The sequence below is a fragment of the Agelaius tricolor genome, unplaced genomic scaffold (assembly GCF_023055355.1).
Source record: "Agelaius tricolor isolate 1412-34295 unplaced genomic scaffold, bAgeTri1.0.p SCAF_37, whole genome shotgun sequence".
NCBI lineage: Eukaryota > Metazoa > Chordata > Aves > Passeriformes > Icteridae > Agelaius > Agelaius tricolor.
The window spans coordinates 4,210,167-4,233,414 of NW_027269297.1; the positions used below are offsets into that span (position 1 = coordinate 4,210,167).

The 23,248-nt window shown below is 54.7% G+C and overlaps 1 protein-coding gene across 2 annotated transcripts in view; it reads left to right on the forward strand.

Annotated features, from left to right (window-relative positions):
• RGS3 (regulator of G protein signaling 3) overlaps positions 1–23,248 on the forward strand; it is a 74,824-nt gene that overhangs the window by 24,391 nt on the left and 27,185 nt on the right. For both annotated transcript variants that reach the window (XM_071453797.1, XM_071453798.1), the window contains 2 exons: positions 4,718–4,829; positions 11,018–11,058. In XM_071453797.1, the coding sequence (XP_071309898.1) occupies positions 4,718–4,829; positions 11,018–11,058 (153 nt within the window). The remainder of the gene's footprint in view (positions 1–4,717; positions 4,830–11,017; positions 11,059–23,248) is intronic.

Below are 23,248 nucleotides of genomic sequence, written 5' to 3' on the forward strand. Positions count from 1 at the left end.
AGTACCTATCACCCATGTTAGACAGTGAACTTCTACTCTAAACCAATCCCAAAGTGCCAACATCACTGCAGAAAATGGAGAACAGGAAGAAGAAGAAGAAAGGCTAGGCACGCTTAAGTTCTTCCATCTTGTCTCTACAACTGCCGTACCAAATTCTTAAAATCTACATTTTCACCTTGTGATCATTTTGTTCTTATGCTATTCAAACCTGTGTGACTTTCATGTCCTCATACAAAGTTGGCAACTTGCTCCAAGGGTCAAGATCAAATCCCCAGGTGCTCTGGGCTGCGTGCCTGGGTCTCTGAGGCCCCTGGTGGGGTCCTCGGCAACTCTGGACACCTGGAGGAATGTGCTGAGTTCTGACAGGAGAGGATTTCCCAGCTGGAGCTGGTGCCAGGGAAGCCAGGGTGCAGGCCAGGAGTGTGAGGCAGAGTTTGGGAATGCTGGTGCCCTGGGGCTGTGCTGTCTGGGTGAGCTGGCACAGGGGCAGGGCAGCAGGGGCTGAGTCAATGGGGTGAGGAATGAGAAATGCTGAAGGGAACAGCCCGTGGTGCTGAGCCCCTGCTGGCAGGGACAGTGGAGAGAGCAAGGCTGGGATGTCACCTGTGGCCCTTGGGAAGGGCTCTCTCCTGTCTGAGTGTGGGCACAGCCATGGAAGGCTCTGGGGAGCTCCAAGGAGCTCCTGCAAGTCTCTGCAGTGCCAGGCTCTGCTTTGGTCTTGCTGAGCTGTGAGGGGAGAGAACCTGAACCTCTGCAGCCAGCAACACCTAAAACAGCCTGGACACCACAGGTGCAGGAGGGCTCTGACTCCTCTCTTTGCTGGCCTTGAGTTCTTTCCCTCTCTGCCTCCTCTGATGCCTGGACAGAGGCTGTCTTGTGTCCAACCAGTCCTTTCTTCCTTCCTTGCTCCATGAGGTTTTCTGTTTTCCCACTGCTCTTCCCACACAGGCTCTCTCCAGCTGGGCTCCTGTGCTTTGCAGGACTGTTCTCTGTGTGTTATTAATCTGCTTTGCCTGAGAGGCTCAAAACAGGAGGGCCTGGGTGCAGGGCTCAGAGCTGCAGGTCCTACTCCTTTCTTTCCTTCCCAAACTCCCAGAATCTTTTCCCTGGGGCAGTTTCCACATCAGGCACTGCATCCTTGTCCCTGAGCAAACTCTCTCCCATCTCCTGAAGGAATCAACCTATCTCTCTGGAGGCTTGCCAGGGTCTGTCCTTTCCCTGACCTTACCTCTGGGGCAATCCTTATTCAGGCCTTAATCACATCCTGTCTAGACTTTGCTGCAATTCCCATTTTATGGCCTCCTGAAATCCCTCCAGCCCGTGGAGTGCCAGAGGAGCCAGCGGGTGATGGCCCACGGGGTGTCCAAGGTGGCCTTTGGCCCTGTCCATCCATCTCCAATGGACCTGGAGTTCTCCCAGAGCCCTGAGGTGTCTGCTCAGGGTGGGCCACGCTCCTGCCCTCCTCATCCCTCCTTTCTGCCACTCTGGCAGGGTCTGCAGGTCAGGATGGGCCTCCTGAGTCCTGCAGCCTCATGGATGGGCTTGGCTGGGTTTATTCTCCTCTCTGTAGAGCAGGAGTCTTTCTCCTCTTTCTCTCTTCAAGGCCGCATTTCTGGGCACCTTTTCACAGTGATTTTGTTGCCACATTTTCTTCCCAAGTTGTGATATTGGCTCCCTCCTGCCCAGGGCAGGGCTCAGTGGCAGTCCCAGGGTTATCCCCCCTTGGGCAGCACACTGGCTCATTGCTCCTGCCTTCCCTCTTGGCTTTCAGTTTCTCCTGATTTCCCTCTTTAAATGTGTCCCTGTCTCCTGTGCCAGTGCTTTGCCAGTTTTGTCCTGTAGCTGCTCAGGTCCCTCAGCAGAAGAGGCTTTGCTGTTTGTGGTGCAGAGCACACCCAGGTGAGCAGTGTGGAGACATCAGGGTCAGCCTCTATGAACAATGTTTCCCCCCTGTAAAATCTGCTCAGACCCCCCTAAAAGGCCCATGTGACAATGGCCATGTGGCCTCAGTCACTGCAGCAATGACCCAGGGTGCTCAGCTCTGTCTTCAGAGAGTCCTTCTGTCCTGGCAGCTCCTGGATTTCTGACTGTGGGCTAGGAAATTCTGCTAAATACCCAAAGCTACTTTGACACTCCAAGGAGCAACTCTGGTGAATTCTGTGACTTGCCTGGGTGAGCCCAGACATTGTGTTTGTTGTTTGTTTGCTCTTGACTTTTAGGAGCCCTGTGGTTTTTCAGGGTAGATCTTTTTGCCAAGGGCTGTTACAGACAGGTCACAGCCCGTCAGTGTGGGATGGCAGCCCAGGGCAGAGCTCCACGTTACTCCTCCAGTCTCTCCTTACCCCTGCTGTCCTGGGGTCATCCCTGAGTGCCCTCCTCAGCTCTCAGGTGTCCAGCTCCAACCTCTGGGTCTGCCAGAGCCCCAGGCCCTGCAGTGCTGGGCTGCCTCTGCCTCTGCCCCTGCCCCTGTCCCTGCCTCTGCCCCTGCCTCTGTGGGTGGAAGGGCCACTTTTGTTTTTCCTCCCAACAGCCTGGAGGAGCAGAGGCACCTCTATCAACTGCTCTCAGATCAATTGTCTTCCTGGAAGCAGCATCTGACTGAGATGCTCCTACAGAACCTGCACTTTTGTGCTTTTACCTTCTACATCCTGAATACAATCCATCCAATTTTCCTGTAAAAGTTCAATACCTGTAAATTCTTAGCCATGTAATTCCATTTCCAAGATTCCCTATTGAAACTTGCTTGGTTTTGAAGAGATTTCCCTGCTGCTTCCACTCTTTTTTCTACCCTTTAACCTTCCACAGGTGGTAGGTTCTCAGTTTCTTTCCTCCATTTCTGTGTGCCTGTTAGCTGATCATGCTTTTATCTCCTTCACTTTGGGTTGCTATTCCAAAATCCCTTCAGCATCTCTTCTTTGGGGTTGAGGGGCCTGAGATGGCAGCAGACATGTCCCAGAAAATGGCACACCTTTGGCCACCTTTGGCCACCTTTGGCCACCTTTGGCCACCTTTGGCACAAGGTGGGCATGGGATGAGGGTTATAGTGCAGTTTCTGCCTGGTTATTCCTTGTGTTACCCACAAGATCAGAAGGAATGAAGAGGGTGGATGTGGGCACAAGGCCAGCAGAGTGCTGAGAGCAGAGGAAGGGATTTTCCAAATAACACAGACAAGAACATCCCCTCCCTGGTTTCATTGTCAATTAAAGCTCCACCAGCAGCTTTGTACTTACTGAGAATCCCACAAAAATGAACTTGCACTGCAAGGAGAAGTCTTGTGGCAAGGGCTTGGTTTTGGATTTGGAGCCAGATGCTCTTTCCTGATGTGAGACTCCCCAGCATGTGACAACTGTTACCCAGCTTGTCTTCTTCAGGATGTGTCCATGAGCCACAGACACAAACTGTGCTGTCAGCTGGGACTTGGTCCCTGTGGGAACAGAGTCACCTCTCTGTGTTCCCTCCCACCCCTCTGTGACTCTGGGTGTTGTCTCCTTTTGCTAAAAGACCACAAACCCTTCCTTGCTGTGGCTCAGTGTTGCAAAGCTTTCCCTTTGCTGTGGGAGGTTTTGGGGGGCACTGCAAGGCCCTCACCCTGAGCAGGTCTGGCACCCACTGTGCCACTCTGCCACTGCCACCTTGCAGCTGCTCCCTGGCATCTCTGATGACCAGGGACAGCACTCAGGGGCACGGCTGGAGCTGGGGCAGGCTCAGGCTGAGCTCAGGGCAAGGTTCTTCCCCCAGAGGGTGCTGGCACTGCCCAGGCTCCCCAGGGAATGGGCACGGCCCCGAGGCTGCCAGAGCTCCAGGAGCCTTTGGGCAGCGCTGCCAGGGATGCCCAGGCTGGGGTTGCTGGGACAGGGGCTGGGCAGGGACAGGGGCTGGCCTGGGGGATCCTGGTGGGTCCCTCCCAGCTGAGGATATTCTGTGGTTCCCTGATTCTGTGATCTTTGAGGCTCTCTGTGTGCCCCAGCTCCTGGAGGCCAGGACAGGCTCACACCAAGCCCCTCATCCCTGGGAGGCTTCTGGGTCCAGGATCTCCAGTGCAGTGGAGAAACCCATTCTCATTTTCAAGGTGCCATTAATCTGAACTGATTGGACTGAGGACCTCAGGCAAGTAAATGCAGGGACAGCATTTCCTGTCCCTGGCCTGGAGGAGCCCCCAGCCCCTGGGACACCTGAGGCTCTGCTGGAGCTCAGCTCTGGGAGACACTTGGGCGGTGTTTCCTGTCCACCCCCACCGTGGTTTGAGGTGTCGGGTTTGTCCCCTGCAGCTGCTCTCTGTGGTCCTGCTCTTGTAAAAACCAAACTTTACTTTCTCACTGAGAGCAGTGAGGGTGATCAGAGGGATCAGATTTGCTTTCAGGCTGCAACTTCGGCAGAGTGCTGGGATTAGTTGGCAACTTTTTCCCTCCTCCTGCTGTGATTTGTAACTGGTGTAAGTGGGAAGTGACAGGAGGGAGCAGAGAGGGTGTGTTTGTGTGCTGTGGAACTGCCAGGCAGGTTTATCCCTCCTGTCACAGGACTCACCAGCCTCAGGAAGCAGCTGCCAAGTGAGGGGAGCCTCATCCGAATCTCGCTGGGTGCAGCAGCCAGCAGCCCCTTGGGAAGGGCTGTCTGGGCTCCCTGGTGCCTCTCCCTGGGACAGAGGACATTTCCAGGACACTCAGTGCCAAGAGATGAGCTCCCTATAGCTTCTCCTGTGCTGCTCCTGTGCTTCCAGGTGACTCTCTTTGTCTACTCTGACCTGCTGCTCTTCACCAAGGAGGACGAGCCCGGGCGCTGCAATGTGCTGAGGAACCCTCTGTACCTGCACAGTGTCAAGCTCCAGGAGGGTGAGTGTCTACAGCAGCAACTGGAGGTGTTTTGGGGGTTTTCTGGCTGCTGGCTGCAAAGCACCCTGCTGTCCTGGTGCTTCCTGGTCATCCTTACTGGGGTGCCAGCACCACCCCTGCTGTCCCTGCATTTACCTGGGAGCTCCATCTCCTGGGACACCTCAGGAGCACCCAGACCCTTTGCAGCCTTTCTGGGTGCATGGCTCAGGATCTGGGCTGGCATTCCCCAAGTGGTGTCACCCTGTGACAGCGGGGACTGGCCAAGGCTGGGAAAGGGAACTGAAGCCTTGAGGTTTCCCCCATGATGCCTCGAGGGAGTTCAGAGATTGGCTCCAAGCGTGGCTGGCCAAGCTCTGATGACCTTGACTTTGCTGCTTTACTTTGCTACTTCTCTCTTGAGCTGCCCACGGTTTCCCTGTTGCTCACATCCATCCCCCTGCTCACCCCTCTGGGGAGGAAAGGGCAAACCCTCAGAGCAGGGCTGGCGACCTTGCCCTCACCCTGCACCTTGGCTGACACCTTTTGTGTCCAGCTGAGGGCTCAGAGAGGGCTTCTAGGGCAGGGGTGACTGGAAATGGGTTATTTCAGGCTGTACAAAAGGCTCCCTTCAGCTCCTCATGGTCTAAAGAGGAATGAGGGAATTGCTCTACCACATCCTATTTGCTATGGTGGAGCCACTTGTTGGCCCTGGGCCCAGTTTCACCTTGTTCCTTGTGTGGTGTGGTCGCTTTTGGGTATGGGCTTGTTTTATGTACAGTTACCTGACTGTGCCACAGCTCCTCCTCCAGCCCAGGCAGCTGCCTTGGGACCCCACAGGGGAAATCTGGGTGAGATAGAAGGAGAAAGTTTCCTGTCATGAGGTTGGTCAGATATTGAGTTGCCCAGAGAGGTTTTGTGATCTCCATGCCTGGAGGCATTCAGGACTCCTGAGTGCCCTGGTCTGGGTGCTTTGGTCAGGGATTGGACTCCAGAGCCCACCAGAGAGGCCCCTTCCACCCCAAATTACTCTGGAAGTCATGAGCAATGTCTTTATGCCGTCCTGTGGCCCTGACCAAAAGGAATGAATCCAGATCTGGGCTGCTTCTCCAAAGGGATCCTTTTCTGGGTGAATTTTGCTGCTCCCATGACTTTTGCCAGCTGAGCCACGAGCCCCGTGGATGGACTGTGTCTCTCCACATGCATCACGTTGTTCTGAGCTCAGTGCTGGACACCACAGGCTGCCTGTCAGTTGTTATTTCCCATTTTCAGCAACATTTCTGTTTCCAGATGAATTCCCTGACCTATTTGGTGGGAGCAGAAGCACAAGGGAGGGAGATGGGGCACCACAGCCATGAGCCACTGCGAAAAGCCATTGAAGCCTCGCTGGGCTTTGTTGAGTGTGTTCTCAGCACTGCTTATTTCTAAGAATGGGACAAAAGAAATTGTTCCATGTGAAAGTGCTTTTGGTCAGCTCCTGGACCGTGTGTGTGTGCTGCTCCTGGCTGCTCCCAAAGGCTGGGGAATAGCTCTGCTTGGAGAAATCAGCTTCCCTGCTCTGCTCCTGGCTCTGCACACTGAGCTGTGCTTGCAGCAGCCCAGGGTTGTGCCTCCTCACCTCGGGCACGGTGGATTTGTGAGCAGTTTTCTGCCACTTATTGCCTTGTTGCCGTAATAACTCAGCTGGATCATGTCTGGAATAGCTTCCCAAGGCTCTCCAAAGGAGATGGGGTCCCCACAGCACTGATTCACCCCCCCGTGCACTGGGAATCCAGCCCAGCTGCTGTTCAGGCAGCTCAAACCCCCCTGCTTGGGGCAGGGCTGCTTCAAAGGCGGCTGGAGAGAGCTCGGAGCTGTCTGTCCCTCTTGGCAGGGATTTGCTGCTGCTCTCCTGAATGACTGAAAGGCCCATGAATAGGAACAGGCGTGTGGCTGCCTCCAACAATTGAGACATCTCCGGTGCGCTCAGGGCCATTGTGCTGTTTCCTGTTCCTGCCGCTCGCTGCTCTGTGCGAAAGCAAATCAGTCTGATCTGCCTCACAATGCTGCCTCTTCCTGCTTCACAAGCCCAGCACCGGCTGATGAGCTGGCTCCCAGTGACACAGGGCTGGCTTCCTCAGCAGGCACTGTGGGAATTTCCACCCACCGGGATCCTGGTTCCCCCGCAGTGGGTGTGCTCAGCTTTGGGACAGAGAGGGGCATCCCTTTATCCCTTTAAACTCTGGGAGCCCATCCCCAGCTGGGATCCTGCAAACAAAGGCTTCTTGACATCCCAGCCTGCTGTGTTGTGCAGCCCCAGGATGCTCAAAGGGCAACAGTGGGATTTATGGGCCTTCTGTCCTTCCTTGGGATGCTGGGGGGCACCCAGGGCTTGCACCCTGCCATGCTCCCCCAGTGGGATGAGCTTGTCCCCTCCTGCAGGTGGGTTTGGATGTGCTCAGCAGTTCCTTCCCTTCCCACACATGCAGGGCCTGGCAGCACCTTGTCCTGGCTGCTGGGTGCAGTCCCAGCCTTGCTGAGCAGAGGTGAGGGTTTGGGGTGCCTGCCCTCACCAGGGCATTGCCACAGCTTCCCTCTTTTCCCATCCTTCTGACCCAACACCAGGCATGCACCCCCAGATCCTGAGAGCAGCAGGTGCTTTCCATGGGCTGCACAGGGAAGTGGCAGAGGCAGAGAGGAGCTGCTGTGCTGTGTGGGTGTGCAGGACAGGGTTTAGCTGGAGAGGGGACGTGTCCCTGCAGAGCTCCCACTGAGCCTCGTGCCCAGCCTGGCACAGGCTCAGCTCACGTCACTCTGCAAGGCAAACCAGTCCCCAGCTCAGCACATCAGGAAGAGAAGGAAATACCTCCAAGTGAGTTTTTTCCTCCTGCTTATTTCATTTTAGCTTTTCCCTGACTTTGTCTGAGGGAATGTGCTGTGCTGCTGTCACGAGAGCTGTGGGGAGCAGAGCTGGGGATCATCCTGGGCATCTGCCACCCCTCCAGTGCCAGCTTGTGCCTCTCCCGTGTATTTCTGGGCTCTGGGCACATCAGGCTCTGCTGCTCCACCCTGACCCTGGAGAGACTTGAAAACATGGAAGGAATCCTGGCAAACCTGGTTTGTGGTGAAATCTGCACCCAGGTCAGCCCTGCCTGGCTCTGCCATTGCCCTCCAGGCTCCCCCTGTGCCTTGCCAGGGATCAGCCCTGCCTCAGCCCAGCTGCTGGGATGGGCAGCCAGTTCATTACTGGAGTTCTCCCTAAAGGCTGGTGGAAAATGGGATTTAAGCCATTCCTTAGCCCAGACTGGCTCCCTGCTTTGTGTGTCCTGTAGGCACAAAGCTGCTGGGCCATGTGTAGCAGTGAGTCCTGGAGGGACAGGAACAGCAGCTGCTGGCTCTGGAGGTTGCTGGTGCCAGGATTCACAGCTCAGGGGAGAGGAATTTGAAAGGGAACTTAATTCTGGTGGGTTTGCACCTTGTCAGGATCAGTTGTTACTGCAGAAGGAATCCACAGAGGCCCAAGGGGAGCAGGGTCATTCCCTGGGCTGTCACACTCCAACAGGACCTTTCTTTATGAGGATCTCACATTGTGAAAATCATGTTCACTCTCCTGGGAAAATGTAAAAAGTTTAATAAAGGACAATAGGAGACAAGGAGCATAGAGCAAAGGTTATTAGGGCTGGGTGCATCTTGGCACCTAAGTGTTATCTTTGGGGATACCCCTTAAATACCTTTTCCCTTCCATCAGCCTGTTGCACATTCACAGGCCTTCTGCATAGTAAACTTTTCCCCAAAATAGTTTACATGTTCCAATAATTGTTTAGCACATCTCCTCCTTGGATCTGTTTTTTTAGAGTTTGTGTATTTTTTGGTTATGGTTTTAGTCTATTTTTATTACTTCTAGTTTTTGGGCCGTGGTCCACCCTGTGACACTCCATGGTGAGTGCTGATAGTTGGCACATCTGTAGTAGGTGTCTTCTTCATATGTTCATTGGATGTTATCTCATCTAAGTAGGCATTTTAATACAAGTATAGCTATTTCACTACTATGTCTAAGCTTAATTAACAGCAGAAATAAAAACTATATAACAAAGTTACTTTAACACTATTCATATAAAATCCATTTTAATATTTGTGAAAAGCCAGTATTATAATATGTATCTATAACAACATCATCAGGGAAAACCTGGCTAAAACTCCTGAGGAAACACAGCTGGGATGTGCTGCTGGTCCTCTGTGACCTGCTCTGCCAGTCAGCCTGGAGAGGTCCTGGGGCAGGGAAGAGCAGGGCCCAGCTCAGGAGAAGCAGGAGCAGCAGGACTCGTGGTGTGCCAGCCTTTTCTGAGGGGAAAAGCACAGGGTGAGGGGCTCCAATGGGCTCCACAGGGAAAATGCTCCCTGATGGTCCTGCTGGGAGTGATGGGAGAGGGGCTGGCACTGCCATGGGAGCAGTGGGGGTTTCTCTGTGTGCAGGGGTGAGGGATGGGCTCCAGCCAGGCCCAGCTGCTCCTGCTGCCAGGATCCAGCACCCCTCCCCTCCTGGGAATGAGCATTTGGAGGGGCAGCCCTGGATGAGCACAGGGAAGGTTTTGGGAACACACAGGGGCTCCTCACCTGCGAGGGCCACAGCAGCACTCCCAGTGGTGCTGGGCTCCAGCAGCCTCTGTGTCACAGTGTCCTGGTGGCCCTGTAGGGATTTTCCAGCCCAAATCCTGCAAAATGCATTAAAACTGAAGCTGGCAGTGGAGGCAGAGCTGTGACCCCACAAAAGGCAGCTGGAATAGACACCCAGCAAAGGGCTCCAGGCCAGTTCTTCCTGGGTTTCACATGGCCCAGGGAGTGACTCAAGAGGCACCTGAGTCCCTCAGTGGGTCACAGCTCTTATCTGGACATTTGGGCTGCTGCCTGCAGCAGGAGAATTGTTTTCCTCCGGGGAACAGGGTGTTTCCAGCCCTGTGCAGAGCCTGTTCCCATCCAGCAGCTCAGGCTGCTGAAATGAAGCAGAGCTTGTGCTGACACCACTGCAGCCATGCCCAGGCTTCAGGCCTGAGCTCCTGGCACAGATAATGTCATTAGGAGGGTCAGGGAAGCAGCAGCCCCATGGTGCTGCCAAGGGCAGAGCTGCTGTGAAGGGGCCAGCCAGCTCCTGGAGATGGGATGTTCTGCTCTGGAGAAGGGATTTTCTGCTCTGGAGAAGGGATGTTCTGCTCTGGAGATGGGATGTTCTGCTCTGGAGATGGGATGTCCTGCTCCAGAGCTGAGGTGACCCTGTCCTGGGGCAGTTCCATGTCCTCCTGTGGGGCTGGTGTATGCCTGGAGCTGGGGACACACCAGGGCCAGGGCAAATCCTCAGGAATGCCTTTTGTTTGGGTGCAGGGAAGGCTGGGCCTGCAGGGATCAGCCTGGGGGAGCAGCTGGAGTCTGACACATCTCCTGGGTTGTCTGGCAGCAAGCTGAGGAGCTCCTCTGGGTTGCTCCATCATTTAGCAGGAGGTGGATGGCAGAGTTGGTGATTGTGCTGTCCCCAGCACCATCTCCTTTCACAAAGCTGTGAAAGTGGAAGTTCCCTGGCTGGGTGTCCTTGGTGTCCCCATGCTGGGCAGTTTGTCCTCAGCCCAAAGGAACAGGATGAGCTCCTCCCCCTGCCCCATCCTGCTGCTTCCCATTGCTCTGGGATTTGGCTCCATCCCCTTGGAGAGGCAGTGCTCCAGCTGCTGGCACTGGTGGAGGCTGGGATAGACAGCAGGATGACCCAGGACCACCAGGACCAGCCAGGACTTGGGGCAAGAAGCTGGGAATGAGATGCAGGAACAGGAGTTTCTCTGTGAGTCCTCCTGGGAGTGAAGTGCCCCCAGGGATAGGATGGAGAGACCCATTCCTGATTCCCAGGATGGCTCTGTGGGTGCTGCAGGAGCTGTGCAGCCCTGGGATGCTCCCACAGGCTGCAGGTGCCAGGGCAGGTTGGGCAGCAGAGCCTGCAGTGGCCTCTGAATGCAGCAAACCCTTTCCAAAGGAGGAACCCCCGGGATGATCCCTGCCAGGGCACTGAGTCCCTGCAGGGCCATGCCCGGCCCTGGCAGATGCCACATACATCACCCAGGTCACAGCCTGGTACTGGGGACAACAACAAACACTCATTCAGTGCTGTCCCTCAGCCAGTTCCTCTGCCAGTGGCTCCACTTGCAGAAATGCAGCTGCAGCTTCGCTCTGATCCTGGTTTTTCTTCCCTGCAGGTTCAGAAGATCGCAAGTTCTGCATCCTTTACCTGGCAGAGGTGAGTGCTGCTGATTTCCACTTTAACCTTCCAGTGAGAATGGCCAGGTACTGACAGCTCTGATCCTTTCTTCTGGGGCAAGGAGCACAGAAAAAATTGATTTTAACTTCTCTTCAAATGAATTTGCCAGAAGCCTGGAAAAGAAAAGTAATGGCTGTAGAATATGTGAATAAGAAGCTGCTAAAAGGAGCTTGGGCAGCACTAGAACAGGTTTCTTTTCCCCTTCTCCCTATGGATTTTCCTTGAGGCATCTCACTTTTGTTTTCTCTTAGGATTCTTACCCCTGGGGGCAGATTTCTTTGCCAAATGTTTTGTCATTATTTTTAGGCACCTTGCTTTTCTTGTCTTCAAACATCCAGGTTTGGAGCCCTCAAATAAAATAAGGAAGCCCAGTCTGAAAGCAGAATCATAGCTGTAAACCCACATGTAGCTGAGTGCTCTAAGCAGCTTTGCAGTCACCCAGACTTTGGCACAGTCCCTTTTGTCAAGTCAAGGACTCTGCAGAGTTGGTTCACACTGGACCTCCCTAACACTGAAGGCCGTGGGGTTTTTTTGCTTTTGCAGTGACTTTGCTGTGTTCCTGCTTTCAAGGCCTTGTACTCTCTGAGGTGAAAGGTGGGTCTGGGAAAGCTCCCCAGGGCACAGAGGAGAAAGGCAAACACTGCTCAGCAGCACTGTGCAATAATGAGCCATTGTGAAGGCTGGGTGCAAATGCTCAGTGTGGAAGTTGTTCACCTTGAGAGGCTGGAGCTGGGCCAGGGCACGACTCACTGCAGAGTCCTGCACTCCCCTCTTGTTCCTTCCCTCCTGCTCCTTCCTTGTCTGCTGTGTGCTCTGTGGCTGGGCAGGAGCTGAGCCTCCCCTGCCTTTGCTCAGTGTGTGTCCCAGGGAGGGCAATGTCACCCTGGGCTGGTGACAGCTGGGCTGTGACTCAGCCAGGCTGTGCTGGGTGCTTGGATGAGGCTCTCCACCATTTTCTCAGGCACTTGGAAAAATGCACTCAGAGTCTGATATTTGGTTTGGAAGCTTAGTGCCCCTAAGTAGAAGTGACCAAAACAGAGCTGGCTGTGTTTCATGAGATCCTGAGATGTGAAGAGTGTCATTGTCAGGCTGTAATGAAGGGCTGGGCTTTCTTCTGAGGGGCCTAATTGGCTGTGAGAGCTCTGGTGATGGAGATCCCTGGCATCTGTTGTGGCTGGAGTGGAGCACTTGGATAGAAAATGTGAGATTTTTGCTTTCCCACCTCCTGTTCCCCCACAGACTTGAGCAGTTCTGGACTGGCCACACTGTGGGACTCTGCAAACCCTGGCTGCTCCTCCTGGGCTGTTTTGGGGCAGTCACAAGGGCAGTGGAGCTTCCCAGCAGCTCTGCCATGTGCTGGACCCCAGGGGTGGGTGATCCCCCCCCTGCACTGCCAGCCCAGTGAGGTGACACTGGGCACCCCTGGCTTGGGGACAGCACCTTGCCAAGCAGGACATGCCCTGTGCCACCCTTCCCTGCCAGCCCCACGGCTGTAAGAGCTGAAATGAGGGATGTGGGACTCCAGGGGCTCTCCAAAATGCAGTTTATTGTATCCAAAATGCAGTTTATTATATCCAAAATGCAGTTTATTATATCCAAAATGCAGTTTATTGTATCCAAGAGGTTACAGCAGTCCAGGGTCATGGGTGACAGAGCTGTGCCCACAGCTGTCAGCTCCAGCTGCAGGCAGGCCTGGAGACCCTTTCGGTTTGGTTACAATGCATTCTAGACTTTTCTTTTGGTTACAATGCATTCTAGACTTTTCTCTTGGTTACAATGCATTCTATACTTTTCTTTTGGTTACAATGCATTATAGACTTTTCTTTGCTCAGCATCTTAATACAGCAGAACCAGCCTATACCTTAATTATTACCTATAGCCTATCATAACTACTATAATTACCATATTCATGTTACTGTTCTCCAATCACTAAAAGTCAGCACATTACAGTTTAAGCTAGAAGTTGTTTTTCAGTTTTCTTGCAGTGGAAAATTCTGAGACCTTTTTCTACTTGCAACTTTGCTGCCTTGTTTGCCTGTGCTCTCTTTCTGCTTGGTAAAAACATCTTCTTGTTTGGGGTGGGTTTATCCTTTGCTCTAAGCCATAAAACCCCTTCTAACTAACACACCCTTTGCTCCTTGGTTAGCCAGTGAGACTGGCTCAGCAATTCTTTTCTTCTATATCAAAACTTGCTTCCATCTCTATTCCTTCATCAGACTCTACATTTAAAAATCTTTCTGCCAAGCACACACACCTGTGAGACTTTCTTGTCAAACTTTCATCCTTCCTAACACATGGCTGCTGCTCTGTCCTGACTCCAGGGTGGAGGGGACAGGAACCTGCCAGCTGTGGGTGCCCTGGGGCTCTCCAGCAGTGGGAAATTGGGGTTGGAAAGGGGAACAGAGGGGGGGATGTGTCTGTGAGTCAGCAGTGAGCCAGGGCAGGATGGGGCTCTCCCAGCAGACTTCTCTCAGACTTCTTTTCTGGGAAACAGTGACCTGCAGGTCACTTGCCCAGGAGCCACAGGGAGGGGGTGACAGGGCTGCAGGGGCTGGGCATGGAGCAGGAGAGCAGGAACCTCCCAGATGTGCAGCACAGGGGTTGTGCCCTTGGCCCCAGGTGGAGAGTGAAAGGATGGGATGTTCTGGGAGCCAGCCTGGGAGCATTCCAGCATCTGGTTCTGGCAGGGAAGCCAGGAAGAGCATCTCCTTCAGGTTGTCTCTCTTTTCTTCTTTGCATTCACATTTTGGGAGCAGATCTTTGCTTACAGGCCTGTGGGGGTGTCAGCAGGAGGCTGGGAGGGGACAGTCCCCTCTGAGGTGTCCCTGCAGGGTGGCTCTCACAGAAACACTGCAGGGGGACAGTGGGGAGGCTGTGGGTGCCTCTCTGGCCTGGTGGGAGGCTGGGTTTGTGTGATAAGGTGACGTTTACAGTGGGCCTGCTCTCAGATGAGGACTGGGCACTGGGAAGTGCCACTTGCAGCACACAGAGTCCCTGGGCCATCCCAGTGCAGCTCTCCCCATCACTTGACAGCTCTGGTGTCCAGTGAGTGCCACACTCTGCTTGTGGCACCTTCTTCTGCCCTGCTGAAAAGCTCAGCCTCCTTCCTGGCTGTGGGAACAGCCTCTGCAAGGATGGGCTCCCCTGAGGGGCTCTGGCTGTGCCCTGGGGACAGGGATTCCCTTTGAGAGGGGCTGGCTGTGCCCTGGGGACAGGGATTGCCCTGCAGAGGGGCTGGCTGTGCCCTGGGTACAGGGATTCCCTTTGAGAGGGGCTGGCTGTGCCCTGGGGACAGGGATTGCCCTGCAGAGGGGCTGGCTGTGCCCTGGGGACAGAGATTGCCTTTGAGAGGGGCTGGCTGTGCCCTGGGGACAGGGATTGCCCTGGAGAGGGGCTGGCTGTGCCCTGGGGACACGGTCAGGTTCCTGAGGGGGGTCAGGACTGCCTGGCTGCCCAGCCCTGGCAGCTGGAAGGGCTGAGGATGGATAAGGGCAGGATGTGTGAGCTCTCATGGCTTTTTGGCCCCGTGTCACCCTGAGGGGCCTCTCCCCATCGTGACCTGCTCCAGCCCTGGCTCTCTGTGTGCCCAGAGCCCTCTCCTGGCTCTGTCCCTGCTGCTGGTGGCTCAGGGGGGTTTGTGGCCACTCTCAGCTGGGCTCCTGTCGCCGTGGGCTGGGCAGACACATCCATTGTGCTGCTCTGATGGGCTGGGAGGTTGGAGGAAGCTCTTGAGCTGCTGTTTGTTGCCCACAAATCATCTGCAATGAGCACTAATGTGTTTAGTGCTGCTGAGAGCTGAGAGGAGCCCACGGGGCCAGGCTGCCACTGCCTTTGCTGCAGGAAGAGCTCTCTGCTGAAGCCTTGAGCTGCAGCCTCCTGCTATTGCTCATCTTGAGGGTTTCTGAGTAAGGTTCTGACCCATAAGGTCACAAATTTGCATTTGGATCTGACACGTTACAAAATGAAAGTATGTTCTAATACCTGTGAGTTCCTTAATTTATTATAAACAAGACAGAAAATTCCAACCTTCAGGAAGTGTCACAAAAAAGCTACTGCTGGTCATCCTGTCTAATTGTGTGTAATAAATCACTGCACAGAGTTGGAACCCTGGGCACTCTGGCTGTTGGCAGGCAGAGCCAGCAGGAGCTGCAGAGCCTGCTGTGGGTTCCAGCACCAAGGGTGTTTGTTTTTTACAGCCTCTGCAAGGTGACAATTGCAGGGTTTGGAGATCCTGAGTGAACATGGACCCGGTTCTGGAGGGGCACTTGGCATCCTGGAAAGGCTGAATGTAGAATGGGATTGGAAAGGATGTGAAAGCAGAGGGAGGTTCTGCACTGAGCTGTTCCCTGTGGGGGTTTTGTTCCTTCTGGTGGCTGTGATAGCCCCAGCACAGACATGAGCCAGGATTTTGGAGGTGGAGGTGGAGGTGGTACCTTTAGATCTCAGGAATGCCTGAGTGTGTACTTGGGATCACAGAGTCCCAGAAGAGCCAAGGCAGGGGCACCTGGGGCAGGTGTCACAGGAAGGTGCCCAGGTGGGTTTGGGATGTGTCCAGAGAGGGACACTCCACACCCTCCCTGGGCAGCTGTTCCAGAGCTCTGCCACCCTCATGGAGAAATGTTCTTCCTCATGTTGGGTGGAACTCCTGGTGTTTCAGTTTATGGCCATTACAGCTCCTCTAATTTTCTATTTGCCAGCTGAAATGTTAAAAACTCCTGGCAGTGCACTGAGACCTGGCCTGGGCATCTTCCCTTTCAGGATTTTAAATCCAAAGAGCACAGTTTGAAGCTGAACAGCCCCTGCCTGTGACAGCCTCTGGCTGATTTGAGCCCTGCAATAGGTGGAGCTGGCACAGGGTGCCCAGTGCAGCTGGGGCTGCCCCTGGATCCCTGGCAGTGCCCAAGTGTTGGACAGGGCTGGGAGCAGCCTGGGACAGTGGGAGGTGTCCCTGCCATGGCTGGGGTGGGATGGATGAGCTTTAAGGTCCCTTACAACCCAAACCAGTCTGGGATTCTGGGATTCAGTGTGGACCCACATTTCTGCACCCCACAGGATTTGGGGTGTGGGAGTTTGCATTTTGCCCATTCCCCATTCCCTGCAGGACACACTTACCTCATGGGATGTGTACAAGCTGTCAGCAGGGAATGTTTGCTGCCTGCTGGGAATGGGCAGCCTCAGAGGGGGCTGTGTGGAGCTGTGAGTGTGCTCCAGGGCTGCATTCACACCCTTCCCTGCTCCGGAAATATCCTGCTGAGAGGAAACTGCAGGTCAGGGGTTTAATGCATTGTTACAAGTGTTTGATTCCAGCCCAACATATTCAGACCAAATCGACTTAAAACCAAACAGCTCAGTAAGTTTTTCCTTTGAAAAGCACTGGCAAATTTGATCTTTTTTTTTTTCCTCTGGAAGTTTTCATCTGCAGACACAGGAGTTTGTCTTGGGAAACAGAAAATCCTTCCAGCAGCAGCTCCTTGTGCTGCTGTGGTGAGCACTGGTCCAGAGCTGAGCAAATTGATGCTGTGACTCTGTGCCTGAGCTGGCTTTGCCTTGGACATGCCCATCCTGCATGGGGGAGCCTCTGGACAAGTGCCAGGGAAATGCCGCTGTCCCCCACCTTGCCCCATCAGAGAATCCCAGACTGGTTTGGCTTGGGAGGGACTTTAAAGATCATCTTGTCCCAGCCCAGCCATGGCCAGGGATGGCACTCACTGGACAGAGCCCTGGACACTGCCAGGGATGGGGCAGCTGCTCTGGCAGCCTGGCTCTGTGTGGGCACATCCCTGCTCCTGTTCCTGCTCCTGTTCCCACCCTCAGCTGTGCCAAGGGGATGCTTTGCACAAATGGATCACAGAATGCTGTAGCCTGTGTAATGTGCCTTACTCCATCCATGGCCCAGCTCATTCCACAGCAGCATTCATTTCCCAAGGTGTTCTCTGCTCACTGGGTGCCCTTTGGGATGTGGCATTGTCCCAAAGGGAGGAGCCAGGGAGAGCCCAAGTTCTGTTTCCAAAGAGCAAACCTGAATGCTGGGAAAAGCAATTTACTGATGGCACAGAGGACAAGTCTCAGGGACACTCTGGCAGGTTTTAAACACCTGGGTAATTCTGGAGCTGGCTGTTCTGGACATATCATCAGCAGAGTTTGCAAGGAACATTTTGGGCACTGTCTGGGCAGACCTAGAGGGCACTTGGGCAGATGGTTTGGTGATAGGGAGAGGGCAAAAGGGTTGGGCTGGGGGTGACATCAAAGCTACATGCCCAAGTGAACAGCTGAGGGGAATTTGTTCAGTGAGAAGGGAGTGGAGATGAGCCTTGGTGTGGGAAATGGGCTGTGTGCTCTGCTGGAATTGTATCTCAGTTTCCTCTCATTCACAAGAGGACATGAGAAGGTGCTTGTTAGGTTTGTGGCTGTAATTTGTGTGATGGGCTTGTCCTGCACAGGGGAAGGGTCCCCTGGGCTGTGGGGAGGCACTGCAGGCAGGGCTCAGGCCCTGGGATCAGTCCAGGACTTGGGGCAGAGGCAGCCTGGAGACTCCTTGCTCTCACCACTTTTGTGACATGAGATATTGTGTCCAATATTGTGAGAGAACAGAACTGTGCACCTCTGTTCCCATCTGTTCAGGGGAAGGGGGGACTCCCTGTGCTCCATTCTGCTGCTGGTGGCCAGGAGATGTTACCCAATGAAAAATCCTTTCCTGCTCTCTGGCATTGCCTTTGTTTTCTCCATGCCTCATTTCTGGGATGCTGGAGAGGTTCCCCAAGCCTTGAGTCACCTCTGAGAGCTGGACACTGAGTCCCTCTGCCATGTCACACTCACAGCAGCAGCTTAACTCTTTCCTGAGCTGAGCTTTCCATTTTTCCCCCTCCAAAGGCCCTCAGGTCCCAGCCCCTGCATTTCTCTGGGTGGTGCTGAGCAGTGCAAGCTGCAGCTGCAGGGAGGCAAGGTGAGAGCAATGCCAGCCTTTGGAGAAGCCCCTCTGGGAGATGCTGTGACATGAGCCCATGTGCAGATTGCCCCAGATGCTGAGGCTCTCCAGAACTGCCCAGCCCAGCATGGCCATGGCAGCCCCAGGTTCCAGTGGCAATGTCCCCCTGGCCCTGCTGTCTCCTGGGATGTCCCTGGAGCTGCAACACCCATGGCAGTGGCTCTGGAGCTGGTGGCCAGGCTGCTGCTCTGTGCAGACAGACCCTGAGCTTCACCTCCTCTGCCCAGGGGCTTTCCCTGGGTCAGATGTTGGGTGACGCCATGGCAGAAGCCCCAGGCTGGCACAATCCAGAGCCTGGGCACAGGGCAGCTCCTGGGCACTGCCAGCTCCCAGCTCAGGGCTCCTCAGCAGAGCAGGGAGTGCTCATGTCCCAGCTGGAGGAGCAGATAAACAGGGACACTCTGCTCTCCTGGTTTTGTGCATCGTCACACAGCTCAGCCTGACCCTGAGTGTTGAGATAACAAAAAAACCATGAGTTTTTCCCCCCCCAACTTTAATTTTGGGGTCACATTTCCCAGGTGTTGGCAAAAAGAAGAGTTAATTTGGTGCAGTTACAGTGCTAGAGAGATTTTTAAAATGCCCAGGCAGCACGGGGTGATGATTTCAGAGGGCCCTGGGACTGTTTGCTCTCTGCCCATGGGGCTGTGCCAGGGAAGAGGCATGGAAAGCTCTGGGAGAGCTCTGGGGCTGTGCTGGCCCTGGGTGGGTGAGCTTGGTGCTGCTGGGGCCACTCAGCTCTGAGCTGTTGTCCTCTTCCCTGCAGAGCAGGAAGGTGCTGGCCCTGCTCTCGGTTTGCTGTGTTTGCAGTGGGGGCTCCGTGCCTGGCTCCTCTCAGGGATTCCTGGGAAGGCTTTTACCTGATGAGACATGTAAAGACAACTGCCTGGCCTGGAAAACTGTCCTGTGTCCTCACTGGCTGCTCCAGAGGGGGTGGAAAAGGTTCTTCAGGCTGATTTTCCTCCTGGAGGTTTAACAGAGAACCACAGAATAACAGAATGGTCTGGGCTGGACCTTAGAGCTCATCTTGCTCCAGCCCTGCCATGGCCAGGATGCCTCTCCCGGGGTCAGGTTGTTCAGGGTCCTGTCCATCCTGGCCTTGGACACTTCCAGGGATGTGGCATCCACACCCTCTGGGCATCCCCCAGGCTGTGCCATCATCAGTGCTCCCAGAAACAAGACCCAGAGCAGAGCCATGCAGGGATTTCTGTGTCCTGCCAGTGTTATCTCCATGCACATCCTCCCTGGCACCTTCTGAGCATCCCAGCTCTAGCAGGGCCCCTGCTGTTAGTGCCAGGGTTTGTTTTTTGGGCATCACCAGTGTGCCCAGCAGTCCTAAACCCACAGGAAGAGCCCTGGTCCCCCCCAGTCCCCCAGCAGGGAGCAAACAGAACTTTCTCAGCAGCCCTTGGCTGGTGGAGCATGAAGTCAGCAGGCAGCAGTGCCCTGTTTTGTGCACAGGATATTCCCAGGGCTGGCTGTTTCTCCCTGGGAAGGTTTGCTCTGTGATTTGGAGCCATTGTAGTCTGGAGCAGTTTCCGAGGTACTTCCCCTCTGGGATCTCTGCTGCCCTTGGCCAGGGCCCAACCCCTGAGCCTTGGAGGCCAGGGGCTGCCAGGGCTGGGCTGGGAGCCTGTCCCCAAACCACCCTGCCACGAGCCCTGGGGACAGAGCCTGGGGAAGGAGCACCAGTGCATCCCTGCATCTGTGGGAGGAGGGTGCCCAGAGCAGCTGGGGCTGCCCCTGGATCCCTGGCAGTGCCCAAGGCCAGGCTGGACAGGGCTGGGAGCACCTGGGACAGTGGGAGGTGTCCCTGCCATGGCAGGGGTGGCACTGGATGGGCTTTAGGGTCCCTTGCACCTCAAAGCAGTGTGGGATTGTGTGACATGACCCCTCCCTCCCAGCCTGGGAATGTGTCCCTCACACAGCCAGGAGAGTCAGTGGTGAGAGAACAGCCCTGGGCTCTGCTGGGCACTGAGCTCAGGGCACCAGAGGTGTCAGACTGAGTCTGGCTTCTCATTCCTGTGGTGTCTCAGCTTTGCAGAGTCACACAGAGCCCCAGGGGACCCTGCACAGAGGGGTGTCTGCATTCAGGGGCTCGGTGTGTGGGGTCTGGGGGCTCCTGCCACTCTCTGGGGGCTCCTCTCATGATTTCTGGGCTACAGAGTGCACAGTCCCTCCTTGTGTGCTGTCTGCTGGGGTAGGCAGGAGCTCTGCATGGCCAGACCTGTCCCTGGCTGCCGTGGGGTTGGGTTCCAGCCTGGGGGAGCTGTTCCCATGGAGCAGGAGGAACTTTTCCTGCACATCATCCTTGGCTGTGGCAGGGCCTGTCTGGGGCTGGTGCTGGCTCGGGCCATTCTCTGCAATACCTGCTGTGTTCTCCTGCCCTCCCTGGGCAGCGTGGGGTGCTGGGACTGCCCTGGCTCAGCAGTGGCTCCTGAGCACACAGCACCTGCAATAACATGTTTGTCTCTGGGGGCCGTGGCAGAAAGCCACTGGCAGCCACTTCAGTCACTGCCTTTATCTGGTGGCAAAGGCCCCCTTCACACCATCTGCATCCTCCTTTCCCAGCCCTGGAGATCAACCCCTGTTTTCTCTCTGTAAATATTGGCAGGCCAGCAGCAGCCTCCCTGAAGGAAAACAATCAGGGGAGGCTGTTCCCAGCTCACAGGGCAGCGTGGGCAGGCACAGCTCCCTGACCCCTCCCCAGCCTCCCCTGGGTGGGCAGCTCCCTGCCCAGCATGGACCAGGCTCCAGGGCCACATGCCACGAGTTTTATCCCAAATAACACCCAACCCTTCACCTGGCTGCATCCCAAAGGGCTTTGCCTGGTTTGGAGGCAGCTGTGGGTGCTCAGCCCCTGCAGGTTGGGCTTTCCCCAGTCCAGGTGAAAGTTTTTGGGAGGGCAGGTTAATGTGAGAGGGAAAACCAGAGCTCTTTCTTTGGGAAATGAAAATTGGAGAGGTTAAATGTCACTGTGGTGATAATAAAACATGTACATGTTGGATAAATGCAATTTTGGCTGTTCATGTGCCCCCTCAGCCTTGCCCACAATGGCTGGCACACACTTTGGGCTGGTTGCCCTTCCCTGAGTTCTGGAGCAGAGGGAAATGTGTTCTCCTGGCTGTGCCACTCCTGGGTGGCCGAGGCTGGGGAGCCTGCAGCAGCTCAGGGGGGAGCAGGGGGCACTTTGCTCTCAGCAGCCAGCAGGAGCTGAGCATGGCTGAGTGCTAAATTCAATCAAAGAGATGGGCTGTAATTGAATCAGGGAGGGGCTCAGGGCAGGGCTAGGTGAGCCCTGTGTCTGTCACAGCCAGGGGACAGAGATGTCCTTGGAACTGCTTTCAGCCTCGCTCCAGCAGAGCCACAGGAGCTTGGCAGGGCTGGGAGTGTGCAGCAATTCCAGCCTCAGGGTGGGCTCCTCACAGCTCCCCACGGCTTTGGGGCTCTGCTGAGCTCCTGCTTTGTTCTCTTCTCACCACAAGTGTGGGGCAGGGAAGTGCCAGCCTGGATTCCATCCCAGCAAATGATGCCCATCCTCCCCTCTAAAGTGGGAATGACTTCCTAGGGATGAGTGGGTGTCACAGTGGTGCAGCCTGGTGACCTGCTGGTGTGGGACTGGGACAGACTGGGACATGCAGGATGGGAAAAACTCACTGTGACACTCCAGGGATGCTCTGAGCATCACTGCCACCCAGGATCTGGGGGCAAGGGGGAGCCCCACCACTTCCTGTCCCTGAATCCCAAACCTCTGCTCATTCTGATTGTGCTCAGGAAGCCTGAGAAGGAATTTTCAGTGTTGAAGCCTGGAGGAATAAGTGTGGGGATGTCCAGGCATAAGAAAGCTCAAACTTTCTCCTTCATGGAAGTCTCCTTGCAGGGGCAAAGGACTGAGCCAGAGCCCTCTTTCCCAGGAGGTGATGTGGGAGCTTGGTTTATTTACCACTTCAGGGGAGTTTGGATGGAACATGAATGAATTCCCATCCAATGCAAACACTCATTTAAATGGTGTGACTAAAGAGCATTTCCCCTTCTGGCTGTGTTATGTCTCTGGAGTCACAAAGCTGCAGGTTCTCTCTGACCTTTCTGGGAAAAACCAGCTACTGGGGACCTGCCCTTCTGGAAGGAAATTCTGGGGGGAAAGAAAAGGTTTTTTTTATGACCCTTAGTGAACGACTCTTTTTCCTTTATTTTCAGTCTGTCCTGAAGTTGTCCTTTGATTTTTTTTCTCTTCCCCTCTGGATGATCCAACCTTGGGCATTTCTGGACCCTTTATAAAGTGAAACGTGCAAAATCCCAGCAGGCAGCAGATGTTATAATGCTTAACTTTTAGCATGAGAGATAAGCAGTTGAAGGGCTGGGAGACAGCTGCTGAGGGGACTTGGTCAGAAAGTTCCTTAAGTGAGTGAGATTTGGCCCAAAGAAAACCTGTCCAAGAGGAACAGAAGATATGTGCAGGGAAGGGCACAAGAGGAGGTGGGCTCAGCTGGGATGACTTCTCATAATTTCTCTCAATCCTTCCTTGCTGCATATGGCTAACAGATAATGTATGACCAGAGCTGGAGCTTCATCCCCACATTCATCCTGGTGAGGAACAGGACAGGGAGGCTGGAGTTCATCCCCAGATTCATCCTGGTGTCCAGTGAGGAGCAGGATGGGCGGCTGCTCTGGAGTTTATCACCAAATTCTGATCCTGGTGTTCAAGGAGGAGCAGGATGGGGAGGATGCTGTGAAGTTTACCCCCAAATTCATCCTAATGTTAAATGAGGAATAGGATGGGGGGCTGCTCTGGATTTTATCCCCAAATTCACCCTGGTGTTCAGTGAGGAGCAGGACAGTGAGGCTGCTCTGGAGTTTATCTCCAAATTCACCCTGGTGTTCAGTGAGGAGCAGGACAGTGAGGCTGCTCTGGAGTTTATCCCCAAATTCACCCTGGTGTTCAGTGAGGAGCAGGACAGTGAGGCTGCTCTGGAGTTTATCCCCAAATTCATCCTGGTGTTCAGTGAGGAGCAGGACAGTGAGGCTGCTCTGGAGTTTATCTCCAAATTCACCCTGGTGTTCAGTGAGGAGCAGGACAGTGAGGCTGCTCTGGAGTTTATCTCCAAATTCACCCTGGTGTTCAGTGAGGAGCAGGACAGTGAGGCTGCTCTGGAGCTTCCCTGAACTCTTCCTCCCAGCCCCACCCAG